This window comes from Ursus maritimus, unplaced genomic scaffold (assembly GCF_017311325.1).
Source record: "Ursus maritimus isolate PB19 unplaced genomic scaffold, ASM1731132v1 scaffold_19, whole genome shotgun sequence".
Classification (NCBI taxonomy): Eukaryota; Metazoa; Chordata; class Mammalia; order Carnivora; family Ursidae; genus Ursus; species Ursus maritimus.
In genome coordinates this window covers 55,130,669-55,143,448 of record NW_024424341.1, presented here as the reverse complement: position 1 = coordinate 55,143,448, position 12,780 = coordinate 55,130,669, and the positions used below count along the sequence as shown (strand labels likewise).

The 12,780-nt window shown below is 57.6% G+C and overlaps 1 protein-coding gene across 1 annotated transcript; it reads left to right on the top strand.

Annotated features, from left to right (window-relative positions):
• Nucleotides 1-10,944: 10,944 nt before the first annotated feature.
• PNMA8B (PNMA family member 8B) lies at nucleotides 10,945-12,780 on the top strand. The gene has a single exon (XM_040634426.1). It carries the CDS (start codon nucleotides 10,945-10,947, stop codon nucleotides 12,778-12,780), a length of 1,836 nt encoding a protein of 611 aa, XP_040490360.1.

Sequence of the window (12,780 nt, the reverse complement as noted above, 5' to 3'; positions counted from 1 at the left end):
GCCGGCTGCAGGACGGCCTCGATGGCCGCGCGCTCCAGGCCCTCCGGGATGCCGGTGACCAGCAGGGCCCGGTGCATGTCCACATCCAGCCCCCGGCACCAGTCCCGCAGAAGGCTCAGGGCCATGGTGCCGCCGGCCGCCTGGCGCAGAGGGCGGGGCAGAGGGAAGCCTGGGGAGGACGTGCGCTGCGGCGCCCCGCGCAGATCCCGCCTTGGAACAGCGCCACAGCCTTGGACTCCAGGTTCAGGGGAATGTGGCAGGTCCCTGGGGGCTCTGGGGTCAGGGCTCCTGCTGTAGCAGCCTGTCCTAATGCCCACTCTTCTGGGCCCTTGGAGAACCCGCAGGGGGCTTACGCGTCTGCTTGCTGGTTTGGCCTTTCTTGCTGTGGGCCTGGCTGGGAACCCAGGCAGGATGAATCCCTCTGGGAACGACAGCTCCCTCCACCTCCCCCCACTGCCACCAACTGCTGGGGATCTCTGGTCGAGGATCACTGGTCTCCTGCTCCAGCCAAGTGTGAATGTGCGCCCCCTTCCTCTTCCTCCTGGTGGGTTCTCCCTGCCAACCCTAGTGTGGGCAGTGGGCTTGGGCTCCTGGGTGCTGACATCCCTCTTCCCCCATTGGCTATTGGAGTTTCCATGGCAACCATTTTGAGGGTGTTGCCAGGGGCTGAGCATTTCTTTGAAGGAGCTCGCTGGGACCTTTCATGATTCACGGAGGAAGGTCTCACCCAGAGAACTAGGTCTCACGAATTCGGGACCAATCTCAGGGAACCAGGCTTTAATTGGGGGGGGGGGACTCTGCTCAAGCAGGGAGAGCTGCAGGCAGAGGGAGAGGGGGAAACAGACTTTGTGCTGGGCAGGAGCCTGATGCAGGGGCTCGATGCTGGGCTCGATCCCAGGACCCTGGGATTAGGACCCGAGCAAAGGCAGACGCTTAACCAAGTGAGCCACCCGGGCGACCCCAAATCAGCAATTTCTTTCTCCTGAGACGCCCGGGTGGCTGAGCGTCAGGCTGCCCAAGCGTGGGTTTGCCCTGCAAACACTGTGACTGACAACTTGCCTACGGATGGGTGAGCTGGGGGTGGTGCGGGGGAGGGGCAGTGAGACTGCCTTTCCTAGCCCCCTGTTGGTATGAGACCTGGGGTCCCCGGAGAAGCCTCAAGAACCTATGGCAAGGGGCGTCTGGGGGGCTCAGTTGGTGGAGCGTCCGACTCTTGATTTCGGCGCAGGTCGTGATCTCAGGGTCGTGAGATCGAGCCCCTTGTATTTGGGCTCCACGCTCAGTGGGGAGTCTGCTTCTCTCCCTCTCCCTCTGCTCCTACCCCCCTCAAATAAATTAATTTTTTTTTAAAAAAAGGAAGAAAGAACCTATGGCGGGTGGTGTGCCAGGAAGAAATGAAGAAGACCCTCGTCTTGTCCCTGCGAGCGCTGCCCCAGCCTTGGAACTGGAGGTGCTGCTGGCAATCAGAGTGACTGGAGAGGGAGTGAGTGCTCGATTGGCCAGGCTTGGGTGCGTGAGGTGGTAGGGGAGGGGGTTCCCCAAAGAGAAATGGAGGTGAACCAGGTAGGAGCCAGGGATGGACACAGGGCTGGAAAGCAGGAGCTCCTGTCCCAAGGGGATGAAGGGCAGTCATGAGATTCAGTGTACCTGGATTGGGGCGAGCCTGAGAGGGAGGATGGGACCTCTCCTTGCCTGGGGGTGTTTTGGGGGAGACTCTCTAGATCCCTGGTCGGGGGAAGAGCATTCACCCATTTAGGTACTCACTGAAGTCACCCCCACCCGGGGAATTCATTCACTCAGTGTCTCTCTAGTCTCTGGTGTCTGTTCCGGGACCCACCTGTGCAGGGTGCTGGGGACAGTGTTGACGGAGCTAAGCCCTTACTCCTGAAGCTCAGAGCCATGACCTCATAGGGACGTCAGCACTCGCAGGGAAAGGCCTGGATTTTCAGGGGAGTGGAGTGTGGCTGAGTGGGGGAAATGTCAGGGCCAGGCCCGTGGGGACTTGCAGATGTGACCAAGGAACAGAAGGCTTTGTTGGGTCCCCAGAGCTGGAAGCTTCTCTGCAGTTTAGGTGCTGTGTGACCCTGGGAAAGTTAAACAACATCTCTGAGCCTCACTTTCCTCCTTTATAAGCTACTGGGAGTTGCTGTTGGAGTTAGGCACGTGGAGGTTTTAGCGCAGTGCCAGGGCAGTAGGGCTGTAAGTAGTGGTAATTGGCAATAACCCTCGTGTCATTGATTTTGTCTGTAGGGGAGGCTGAGGCGCTGCATGAAGGATTTGTTGGATCAGGGCGCCCTCTGGTGGGCATAGGGAGACAGTTCAAGAAAGAGAGATGGAAAGGAGAGTTTTAGAAATCTTCCTCCCTCTCCTCTTCCTTCTCTCTCTCCTTCTCTTCCTCCCTCCCTTCCTTTCTCCCAGCTTTCTTTCCTATCTTCCTTCCACACACACTCCCACAGGACCTGCTCCCGCCTAGCTGGAGGCCCAGCGATGACTGAAACAGCCCAGGCCCTGCCCTCCTGGGGTCCACAGTCCAGTGGGGGGTGGGGAGTGGGGGACCCAGGAATCCCTCCGGTGTAGAGAGTAATGCGAAGCCGCGTGTCCCAGGCTGGAAAGATGCCCGGGAGTAGGCCGGGACCACAATGAGCTCACGAGCCACGGTGGGGAGCTTGTGCTTTCTCCCGCGGGCCCTGGAGCCATAGAAAAAGGTTCAGAGAAGGCGAGAGGCAGGGTCAAGTTTATGGTGTCTTGCGGAGGACAAACGGCGGATGGACGGATGGACGAACCTCTGAAGGCGGGAATGGGGTTGGACCCAGGGAGGAGGCTGGGGGTGGGGTGGAGCCCCTGTAGGGGGAGCAGAAGGGAGGCTCCAGGGACCCACCCCATCCTAGTTTGAGGGAGGAGCCCCCCATCCCCAGTCTGGTAGTCAGTCTGATGGGGCTCCCCAACACACGCCTCCAGACCTGGGCCAGGTCTCCAGTCCCCAGGCAGAGCTCCGGCTGGTGGTGGCGCCCCTTCAGGCCAAGGGCAAGTTCCGATTGGCTCTGGTGGGCCACTTGGGGCGGGTTCTGCCCCTTCCCGAAGACCTTCTAGTTCCCACAGGGGGTGAGGGGGAGCGGAGCCCTGGTCCCTGGATGCATGTGCAGGTGTCTCCCCATAGGGTCAGTACTTTGATTCACATGCCCGTAGATGTGGGTGTAGGTGCTTCTTCGTGGGACTGAGGGGTCCGCAGTGGATCTGTGTTCTGTTAGTGCCGTGTGGGAGGGGGGCTGCGTCTCTCTGTGGGTATGGGTGGGGCAGGGCTCTCGGTGTTGGTGAATGTGTTTCCGTGTATGTCTCCAGGTGTGTGAGCGTGTGTGTGCGAGTGTGTGTGTATGTGGGGGGGGAATAGAGCAGCTCAGTGCAAGTGTGTGTCAATGTCAGTCTCTGTGGGTGTAAGTGTGAGTGCGTGTGAGCGAGTGTGTGTGATGTGTGTTAGAGGAGTGTGTGAAGTGTGCAGGTGTTTTTGCAAGTGTGTTGGTCTGTGTGTGTGCGTTAGTGGTGCTAGTGTGATTGTGACGTGGGCTGGCAGGAGCCAAAGGCTTCACCTTGAACTGGGCACACCTCCAAACTTCCAGCCCCTTCCATTCCCAGGCGAAATAGATCTGATCTCCAATCTGAGACCGAGACCGCAGCGCTCAGCCTGGGACTCCTCACCCTCAACGCTCTGCTCTCTCTGGGGAAAGTACCAGGTCCTACAAGGGTGGGAAGGGAAGAGTGGGTCTCCAGGCAGTGTAGACGAAGCTCTCCCAGCCCCCATGAATGGGGAGGGGGTGTCAGCTTCCTTGAGCTGTGGTCCCTTGCTCCCCACCTCTCCCATCTGGCTAAGGACGCTAAGAGAATGTGACCCTCATTCGCAGGTATCAAAATGGAGGCGCCGAGAGGGGAGGCGCCGAGAGGGCAGGAACCCGCCCAAGATAACAAGGAGCAGTGGGTTAGGGAGGGAGGGGATGGAAAGGGAGCCCAGACAGCCCCACTCCAAATACGCCCCTATCTACGGCAGCTGTCCCCATCTGTTGTCAACCCCTTCTCCCATACTCACCCCCACCAGGGGGCCAGGAACGTCCCCAGCAGTCCCCCTCCTGGGACAGCCAGGCAGAGCCTCTCCTCTCTACACCTGCTTCTGTTGTTTGGTCTCTTTGGTGATGTCTAGGGGATTAAAAAAAAAAAAAACTAACAAAGAGATGTGCAGACTTATTTGTAGTCAGGGAACCGTGGCCACCACTTTGCACTCATGAAACAGACGGGTCTTTGAAGGCTGGATAATGTCCAGTTTGGGGAAAGGGTTTGGGAGCACAGGAATCTTCAAGCCCTAACCGTGGGCGCATGAACGGGGACAGTCATTGCACAAGGCGACCTGTGGGGCTTGGGAGAGTTAGCGAGACAGGGACCCTACCTCCTGGCAGCCCTGCTTGCGGGACACATGCCGGGGACTGTCTCATTCAGCACCAAAGGACAGTGTGAAGACGTTGATCATGGTGTCTTCTGCGGTGTGTGGGGGAAGAGATGGGGACAGGTGTGTGGCAGTTACTTTTTTTTTTTTAAGATTTATTTATTTATTTGAGGGGCGCCTGGGTGGCACAGCGGTTAAGCATCTGCCTTTGGCTCAGGGCGTGATCCTGGCGTTATGGGATCGAGCCCCACATCAGGCTCCTCTGCTATGAGCCTGCTTCTTCCTCTCCCACTCCCCCTGCTTGTGTTCCCTCTCTCGTTGGCTATCTCTATCTCTGTCAAATAAATAAATAAAATCTTTAAAAAAAAAGATTTATTTATTTATTTGAGAGCGAGAGACTGAGTGCCCGAGAGCTGGGGGAGCAGCAGAGGGAGAGGGAGACAAAGAGACTCTATGCTGAGTGGGGAGCCTGATGGGGGGCTGGAAACCAGGTCCCTGAGATCATGACCTGAACTGAAATCAAGAGTCAGGTGCTTAACCGACGGAACCATCCAGGCGCCTCTGCGGCAGTTACTTCTGAAAAGCCACCCCCGACTTAGTGGCATAAAACAACGACATCTGTTCATGCTCGTGGATTCCGTGGTCAACAATTCTAAAGGGCACAATACGAGCAGCTTCTCTCAGCTCTACAATTTCAGGGCCTTCGCCGAGGTGACTCCAACATCAAAGGTCTGGAATCACCCCAAAGCTTCATCTTTCATGTGTCCAATGCCTGGTTTGGGCTGACTAAGACCGGGCCCAGCAGGAGCCCATCTTGCAAACCCCCTCAGCAGGGGGAATTACAGACGAGGTATGTAACTGGGAATCACTCCGAGACACGTGACCGCCAAGTGTTAAACAAGTGAGGAACCAGAGGAAGGAAATACACTAAAACAAGTTATCCAGATATAGCCTCGATGCCCCAGACAGCAATGCGCCGTTTGCAAGAACGCGCGAGGATAAAGGGACACGGAACAAATATAAAGTGAAAAGAGTTGCCCAGGCTAGGAGAAGAATAGGGGAAGGGGCTGAGGTTCCCAAGGCGTTTTAAGGACCCGGAGGCAGGAGGAGGCCACAGCTCCTTGGGCATAAACGTCCTGAAAGGCAAGCCAACTGCCATGATCCAGACATCAGAGAGTTAAATGTGTTTTTTTGTGGAGGATGCGCTGATATGGTTTCCCTGGCAACGAGGCTGGAGAGAGGGGAGCAGAAAGACAGCAGAGTGGGGACAAACCCTGCAATGCACTTCATTCCTGTGATTCAATTATAACTCGCTGGAGAAAAACAGCCCCCCAAATAAACTTCTTCTTATTTGGAGGACCCCCAGGGACATCGTGCTGTATCTCTGACATAGCGGTTCTCGAACTGTTTGGTCTCAGGACCTCTTAAATTATCGAAAATGATCAAAGACTTCCCAAAGACCTTTTGTTTATGTGGGCTCTATCTGTCGATATTTCCCGTATGAGGAATTTCCACTGAGAAATTAAAAGAATACTTATTTACGAACTCTTTTTGGAATAGCAATAGCGTATTTGTTACAGGTCCATATAAAGAACATATTTTATTAACATAGCTATATTTTTCCCCAAATTAATTGCTATGTTCTTGCCGATCTCCTTCATGTCTGACTCGACACAAGACGCTGGATCCTCGCACCTGCTTCTGTCTTCAGTCAGTTGCAATATCGCACCCCATGTAGCCTCTGGACGATACCACTGAACACTCGTGAGAGAGTAAGAGCAAAGAAGGCAAATAATGTGTTAGTACTCTAACGAAGACAGGGTTGATCTGGTGGACCCCCTGAAATGCCTCTGGGAACCCCTAGGGGTTCCTGGACCACACTTTGAGAACCCCTTCCCCAATAGTTTTATTACCACTTAACAAGCAGGCTCGGTTTCTTCCCCCCCAAACATGGGGAGGTGGGAGAAGAATTGTGCAAACATTTGCTATGCCCTTGCCTTCCAGCTGTTTCTATGGGAACTGTGAAGGCAGCAGTCAGGACTAGGCAGGACATTTGGGTTTCCCAGTGATGTGCCTGGCTGGTGCCCATTCGATCTTCTGCTCCCAGGGCTCAGCGTTCAAGGCCTACTCTGACTCTGTGCCCTGGAGCTTCTGCAATGCTGTAGGGACCTTCAGCTCCTTGGATGCCACAGTTGTCTTCTGGAAGTTTTTGAGCGTCTCTAATTCTCTACTTGGTTTCCGGGATCATGTCCCCACCCACCCGGCCCCATTCCCACCCCATCAGGAGAGAAATGAATGGGGACCACCTCTGAGGGATAGAGCAGCCAGAAAGTGGAATGAAGAGGACAGATTGTCCCACCTGCCATTCATAACTAAATGTGGATTTAGAGCTAAGAGGAGGGCAAGCCAGATGGACTGATGCAGGAAGTATGGTGGGGGGGGCGCCTAGAATGAAAGCGGGCATAGTTTTGGGTGATTAAAACCATGTTTAAAAAGACTCATTGTGGGGGCACCTGGGTGGCTCAGTCGTTAAGCGTCTGCCTTCAGCTCAGGGCGTGATCCCGGCGTTATGGGATCGAGCCCTGCATTGGGTTCCTCCGCTATGAGCCTGCTTCTTCCTCTCCCACTCCCCCTGCCTGTGTTCCCTCTCTTGCTGGCTGTCTCTCTCTCTCTCTCAAATAAATAAATAAAATTAAAAAAAAAAAAAGACGCATTGTAGGGGCGCCTGGGTGGCTCAGTTGGTTGGGCATCTGCCTTCGTCTCAGGTCATGATCCCAGATCCTGGGATCGAGCCCCGCATCGGCTCCCCACTCAGCTGAGGGCCTGCTTCTTCCTCTGCCTGCTGCTCGCCCTGCTTGTGCTCTCTCTCTCTCTGACAAATAAATGAATAAAATCTTTTAAAAAAAAACCCGACCCATTGTGTTTGCATGTAAAGCAGGGTTAAGCTCTGGGCTAAGATCACTGTAAATCGATTCTTCACAGGCAGGAGTGCCTGGTGAGATATCTGAGGGTCATGGAAGATGTGGGACATTCGACAGTTCAGGGGTGTTCCTGGGCGTCCCACACATCCCACGTCCCTGGGTGGCCCACGAAACACCCATGGTCCCCAGACCATGCGTGCAAACTATCTCTCCCAAGGCGGCAAGGTAGCATTTACGGCATCTTTGTCGGCAGTGGAAACAAGTTCCCGCTTTGAACTATTGTAAAAAGTACGCCGTCAGATCCTCAAGGGGTTAAGCAGAGAGCTACCCCATGACCCAGCGGTTCCACTGCTAGGCATCTCCCGAGAGAAAGGCAAGCACAGGTGCACAGAGAAATTCGTGCGTGACTGTTCACAGCAGCATTCTTCGTAATAGCCCGATACGGAAACCACCCAAATGTCCATTGGCTCGTGAACGGATGGACAAAATCATGTCTATTCATACCGTGGCGTATTATTCAGCCATGAAAAGGGACGAAGCATGTGCACGCGCCACAGCATGGCCGGACCTCGGAAACAGCACGCTAAGTGAAAGAAGAGCATCGATTGGACGATCCCGTTTACAGGAAATGAGCAGAGTAGACAAATCCATGGAAACAGGAAATAGATTCCTGGTTGACCAGGGGCAGGGGCGGGGAGTGGGGGGGGGCAGGTCAGGGCCAATGGCTAAGTCGTGCAGGGTTTCCTTTTGGTGGTGATAAAAAGGTTCTAAAGTTGGTTGCGATGGCCGCACAACTCTGTGAATATTCGACAGGGACTGAATCGTACCCTCGAACAGGTGAATTACAGGGTACAGGAATCTTTATGTACTTCCTCCCAAGTACCTTGCCCGGGGCCATCCACCCCAGGCTCAGAAAAAGTGCCAGCTTTCTGTTTCTGTTTCTCTTTCTCGTGATTGGGTTTTCCAGTCTTGCCGAGTTATAAATAACACAAGTATGAGTACCCTTGTGCCGAACATGTCCACACACACGCGCGCGCACACACACACACACACACACACACACACATCCATCCCATATGAATTCTTCAGAATAAATTCTCAGTGGCCATGTGCAGCCGCCAAGCCCTTAAAAGGGTTGCTCCAAAGGGACTCATGAAAAATAGAATATTTAGGGGTGCCTGGGAGGCTCAGTCAGTTAGGCGTCTGCCTTCAGCTCAGGTCATGATCCCAGGGTCCTTCCTTGGTCATTGGGGAGCCTGCTTCTCCCCCTCCCTCTGCCTGCTGCTCCTCCTGCTTGTGTCCTGTCTCTCTCTCTGTCAAATAAATAAGTAAAATCTTTTTAAAAAGTAAAAAAAGAAAAATAGAATGTTTACGATCTCATTAATAATTGTTTCATATTGATAGCATGCAAATAATCATATTTTGTATACTTTGGGATACATGAAATCTATTCTTTTTTTAAAAAGACTTTATTTATTTATTTGAGAGAGAGAGAGAGGGAGCACAAGCAGGGGGAGGGGCAGAGAGAGGGAGAAGCGGACTCCCCACTAAGCAGGATCCCAGGACCCTGAGATCGTGACCTGAGCCGAAGGCAGACGCTTCAGCGACTGAGCCCCTCAGGCGCCCCATGAAATCTATTCTTAAAATTCATTTCACCTGTTTCTTTTTATTGACTGGAGGTGGCCAGGAGCAAATTCACCACCACACGTGTGGCTTGCATGTGGGGCTCGGATTAGATTTCTGTTGGACAACTTTGCTCTAGAGAGACGGGTAACATCCATTTGGGGATCAGGAAGGTAAGAGAAGAGAAAAGCAGGGAGAAAGAAGAGCTACAGGGGGGCTGGTAGGGGAGTGAGTAAGCAGTTTGGTTTGCCCGTGGCCCAGTTGCCATGGTAACATTGCTGTAAACTCTCTTCCGACAAGAAAAAAAAGAGGAGGGGCACCTGGATGGCTCAGTCGTTAAGCGTCTGCCTTCGGCTCAGGCGTGATCCTGGCATCCTGGGATCGAGCCCCACATCAGGCTCTTCCACTGGGAGCCTGCTTCTTCCTCTCCCACTCCCCCTGCTTGTGTTCCCTCTCTCGCTGGCTGTCTCTCTCTCTCCGTCAAATAAATAAATAAAATCTTAAAAAAAAAAAAGGAGCAAAAAGCTAAAGTGTTTTGATTCCTTATTTATTTAATACATGCTTCTATAAGGATGAGTTCTCCATAAATAATTTCCATGGCCACCTTATAGGGAGTATCAACTCTGGGCCGATGAATGGCTCTTCCAAGTGTTTTCATGGATCATCAGCTTTAACCCCCATCAGGGTCCTATGCGGTAGGGTTCACGGTTATTGTCATTTCACTGAAGAGCAAACCCCGGCCTGGAGCAGCTCAGGAATCTTCTCAGAGTTGGGGGGGGCGGGCAGGAAGGGTAGAAATAGCATAGAAACCCGGCAGCTGGACCACAGAGCCTGCTTTACATAGAGTGGGCGGAGGAAGGATGTAAAGCTAATCTGTGTTTTAGAGTAGCTATGATATTCACATGGCCCAGCCAGGGGGAAACGAATTCACTCCTCGTCTCACTGATGATCACACATGTATACAAGCCATACACAGAACCAAAATGAGTTGCAGCGCCATTCCTGATATTGGAATAGGCGCAAGAATGAAGCCTGGACTCTGGGAGCTGGGCCCGTGTACCCCCAACGATACATACACCTCACCGGTGAGGCCTGTGGCCCATACTGACGCCTGAGTGACCCGGGAATTGGGAACAAGGCTTCTCCCCCGAGAGCGAGTCCCCGGAACACACTGTGTGAGGCCGGGGCCCCTTGACTTAGGCCTCCTATCCTGACCTCCACCTGCACACTGGGGAAGGGGATTAGAACCGGCTGAAGTCTATACTCTCCCGAAGGGACCCCGATCCGCTGAACGAGGTCGGGTCTCCCTGACCTGTCTCGTGGTCCCCTGCGAATTTGGCTTTTGTGGGCTCATCGATGAAGGTAGCGCGGCCCATTCCCACGTCCTCCTTTCCTCCGGCCCTTTAAGAGCCGCTCCTCGGACCCCAGCGACACAGACCCCCAGCTCCAGTCAGCAGTGTTGCCACGGAGACCGGGCCCAGCTGGGGGAGGGGCGAGCCCAGGCGCGCAGGCGTAGGACCCAGCAGCCCCGTCGCAGCGCAACTGCTCAGATTGGAGCGGAGGGTGAGCGCCTAGACTTGGCCCGAGCCCGGCTCCCCTCCCCCTGCCGCTCCAGGTGACCACGGTGGCACCCTCCCCTGCACCTGGACAGGGGCCCCGTCACCGAGGCCATGCTCAGGGACAAAGATCGGAGTGGCCGGGCTGGCGGCATCCCTGAAAGTGACACGTAAGCCCCCTGCGGTTTCTCCAAGGGCCCAGGAGAGGGGGCACCAGGACAGGCTGCTGCGTCAGCGGGCTAGAGGCAGCAGGAGCCCTGACCCCAGAGCCCCCAGGGACCTGCCACATTCCCCTGAACCTGGAGTCCAAGGCTGTGGCGCTGTTCCAAGGCGGGATCTGCGCGGGGCGCCGCAGCGCACGTCCTCCCCAGTCTTCCCTCTGCCCCGCCCTCAGCGCCAGGCGGCCGGCGGCACCATGGCCCTGAGCCTTCTGCGGGACTGGTGCCGGGGGCTGGATGTGGACATGCACCGGGCCCTGCTGGTCACCGGCATCCCGGAGGGCCTGGAGCGCGCGGCCATCGAGGCCGTCCTGCAGCCGGCCTTCCAGCCCCTGGGCACCTTCAAGCTGTGCAACACCGGGGCCTCGAGGGACCACAAGGCCAAGGCCGCCCTGGTGGAGTTCGTGGAGGACATAAACCACGCGGCCGTCCCCAGGGAGATCCCGGGCAAGGATGGCGTCTGGAGGATCGTGTGTCAGGACCCCGCGGAGGACCCAGGAGTCCTGAGGCAGATGAGACGCCTCGTGCTGGGTGAGAGGCCCTCGCAGGCTGCAGGGCCCTGGGTCCCCGGGGACAGGCTCCCCTCTCCGGCCTCGGAAACCCGGGCCTCGGGCTCAGAGCCCGCGGCCAGGAGGGCTGGCCCACCTCCTAGGAGGGGCCGCCGGGCTCGCAGACACAGAGCCAGAGGCACCAGGTGGGCCCTGAAGGGCCAGAAGCCCCAGCGAGGGGGGTGGCCGCCCACGTGGGCCAGGCGGGAGTCGGACACCTCTTCCGAGGGCAGCCTGGGCATCGTGCTGGAGGAGCTGGACCAGGACGACCTGAGCGCCGACGAGGCGCCGAGCGCGCTGTCCGCCACGCTGCACCAGGCCGCCAAGGAGCTCGGCAAGAAGGAGTGGGCCCGGCAGAGCGGCGCGGCCGCGGGAGAGGGGCCCCGCGAGTTCTTGGCCCTGGTGACGCTGACGGACAAAGGCAAGCGGGAGCCCACGGAAAAAGAGCCCCCGGGGCCCTCGGCCCTCAGCCTCGACGGCGGTGGCGGCGGCAAAGCCGGGAGCGGCGTGCCCGACTTAGTCGCCCTGCTTGCTGTGCGAGACGTTGGCGACGAGGAGCCTGCCGACGGCGACGTTCCCGAAAGCGAGTCGCAGCCGAACGGGGAGCCGGGAGACGAGGGGCTGCACAACCCCGAGTTTGTGGCCATTGTGGCCTACACGGACCCGTCGGACCCCTCGGGCCGCGAGGAGCTGCTCAAGATCGCTTTGGTGGTCGAGTCCCTGGGCTGGAGCGCCACGAGAGACCCGACAGATGCCCTCAGCGAGGTCCTGTCCGTCCTGGCCCAGGACACTGGGGGAGCGCGCGTGAAGGTGGAGGAGGCCGGCCGCCGGGTGGACGCCCTGGTGCTGCGGACAGCCACGGACGGCGGGGGCGTGCGGGAGTGCATCTGCGCCCTGGCCGCGCCCTGGCCCCGGGCCGCGGGCAAGAGAGCGCGGCGAGGCCTCCTGGCGGGCTGGGGCGACGGCGAGGGGGGCCTCCTGGAGCTCGTGGCGCTGCTGGCAGCGCGGGACACGGCGGGGGCAAGCGCCCGGGCAGGCGGAAGGGGCGGGCGCGCCGGGGGCCGGCTGGGCGAGGTGCTGGCGCTGCTGGCGGCGGGGGAGGGCGCGGCGGCGGCCTCGGGCTCGGAGGCGGCGGCGGGGGCGGCGCAGAGCGCGGAGTCGGAGGCCGAGCCCCGGGCGTCCGGGAGGGCGCGGGCCAAGGGGGCCCGCACGGCTTCCGGGGCCCTGAGGGTGGCGGCCGCGGCCCCGGCGCCGTTGGGCTCCCTCCGACGCCGAGGGGGAGGTGGAGGCGGAGGCCGGAGGGCGGTCACTCCCGAGACGCGGGCCAAGGACCAGGCGGCGGCGCACCAGAAAAAGAAGGGGCGCGCGGACGCGGGGGTCCACGTCCAGGCCGGCGAGGCCAGGGCTCAGCCGTCCCCCGGCTGCGAGTCGCCCCTCGGGAGGAAGGCTCGTCGCGGCGGGAGGCTGCCCCCCAAGTGCCGCTAG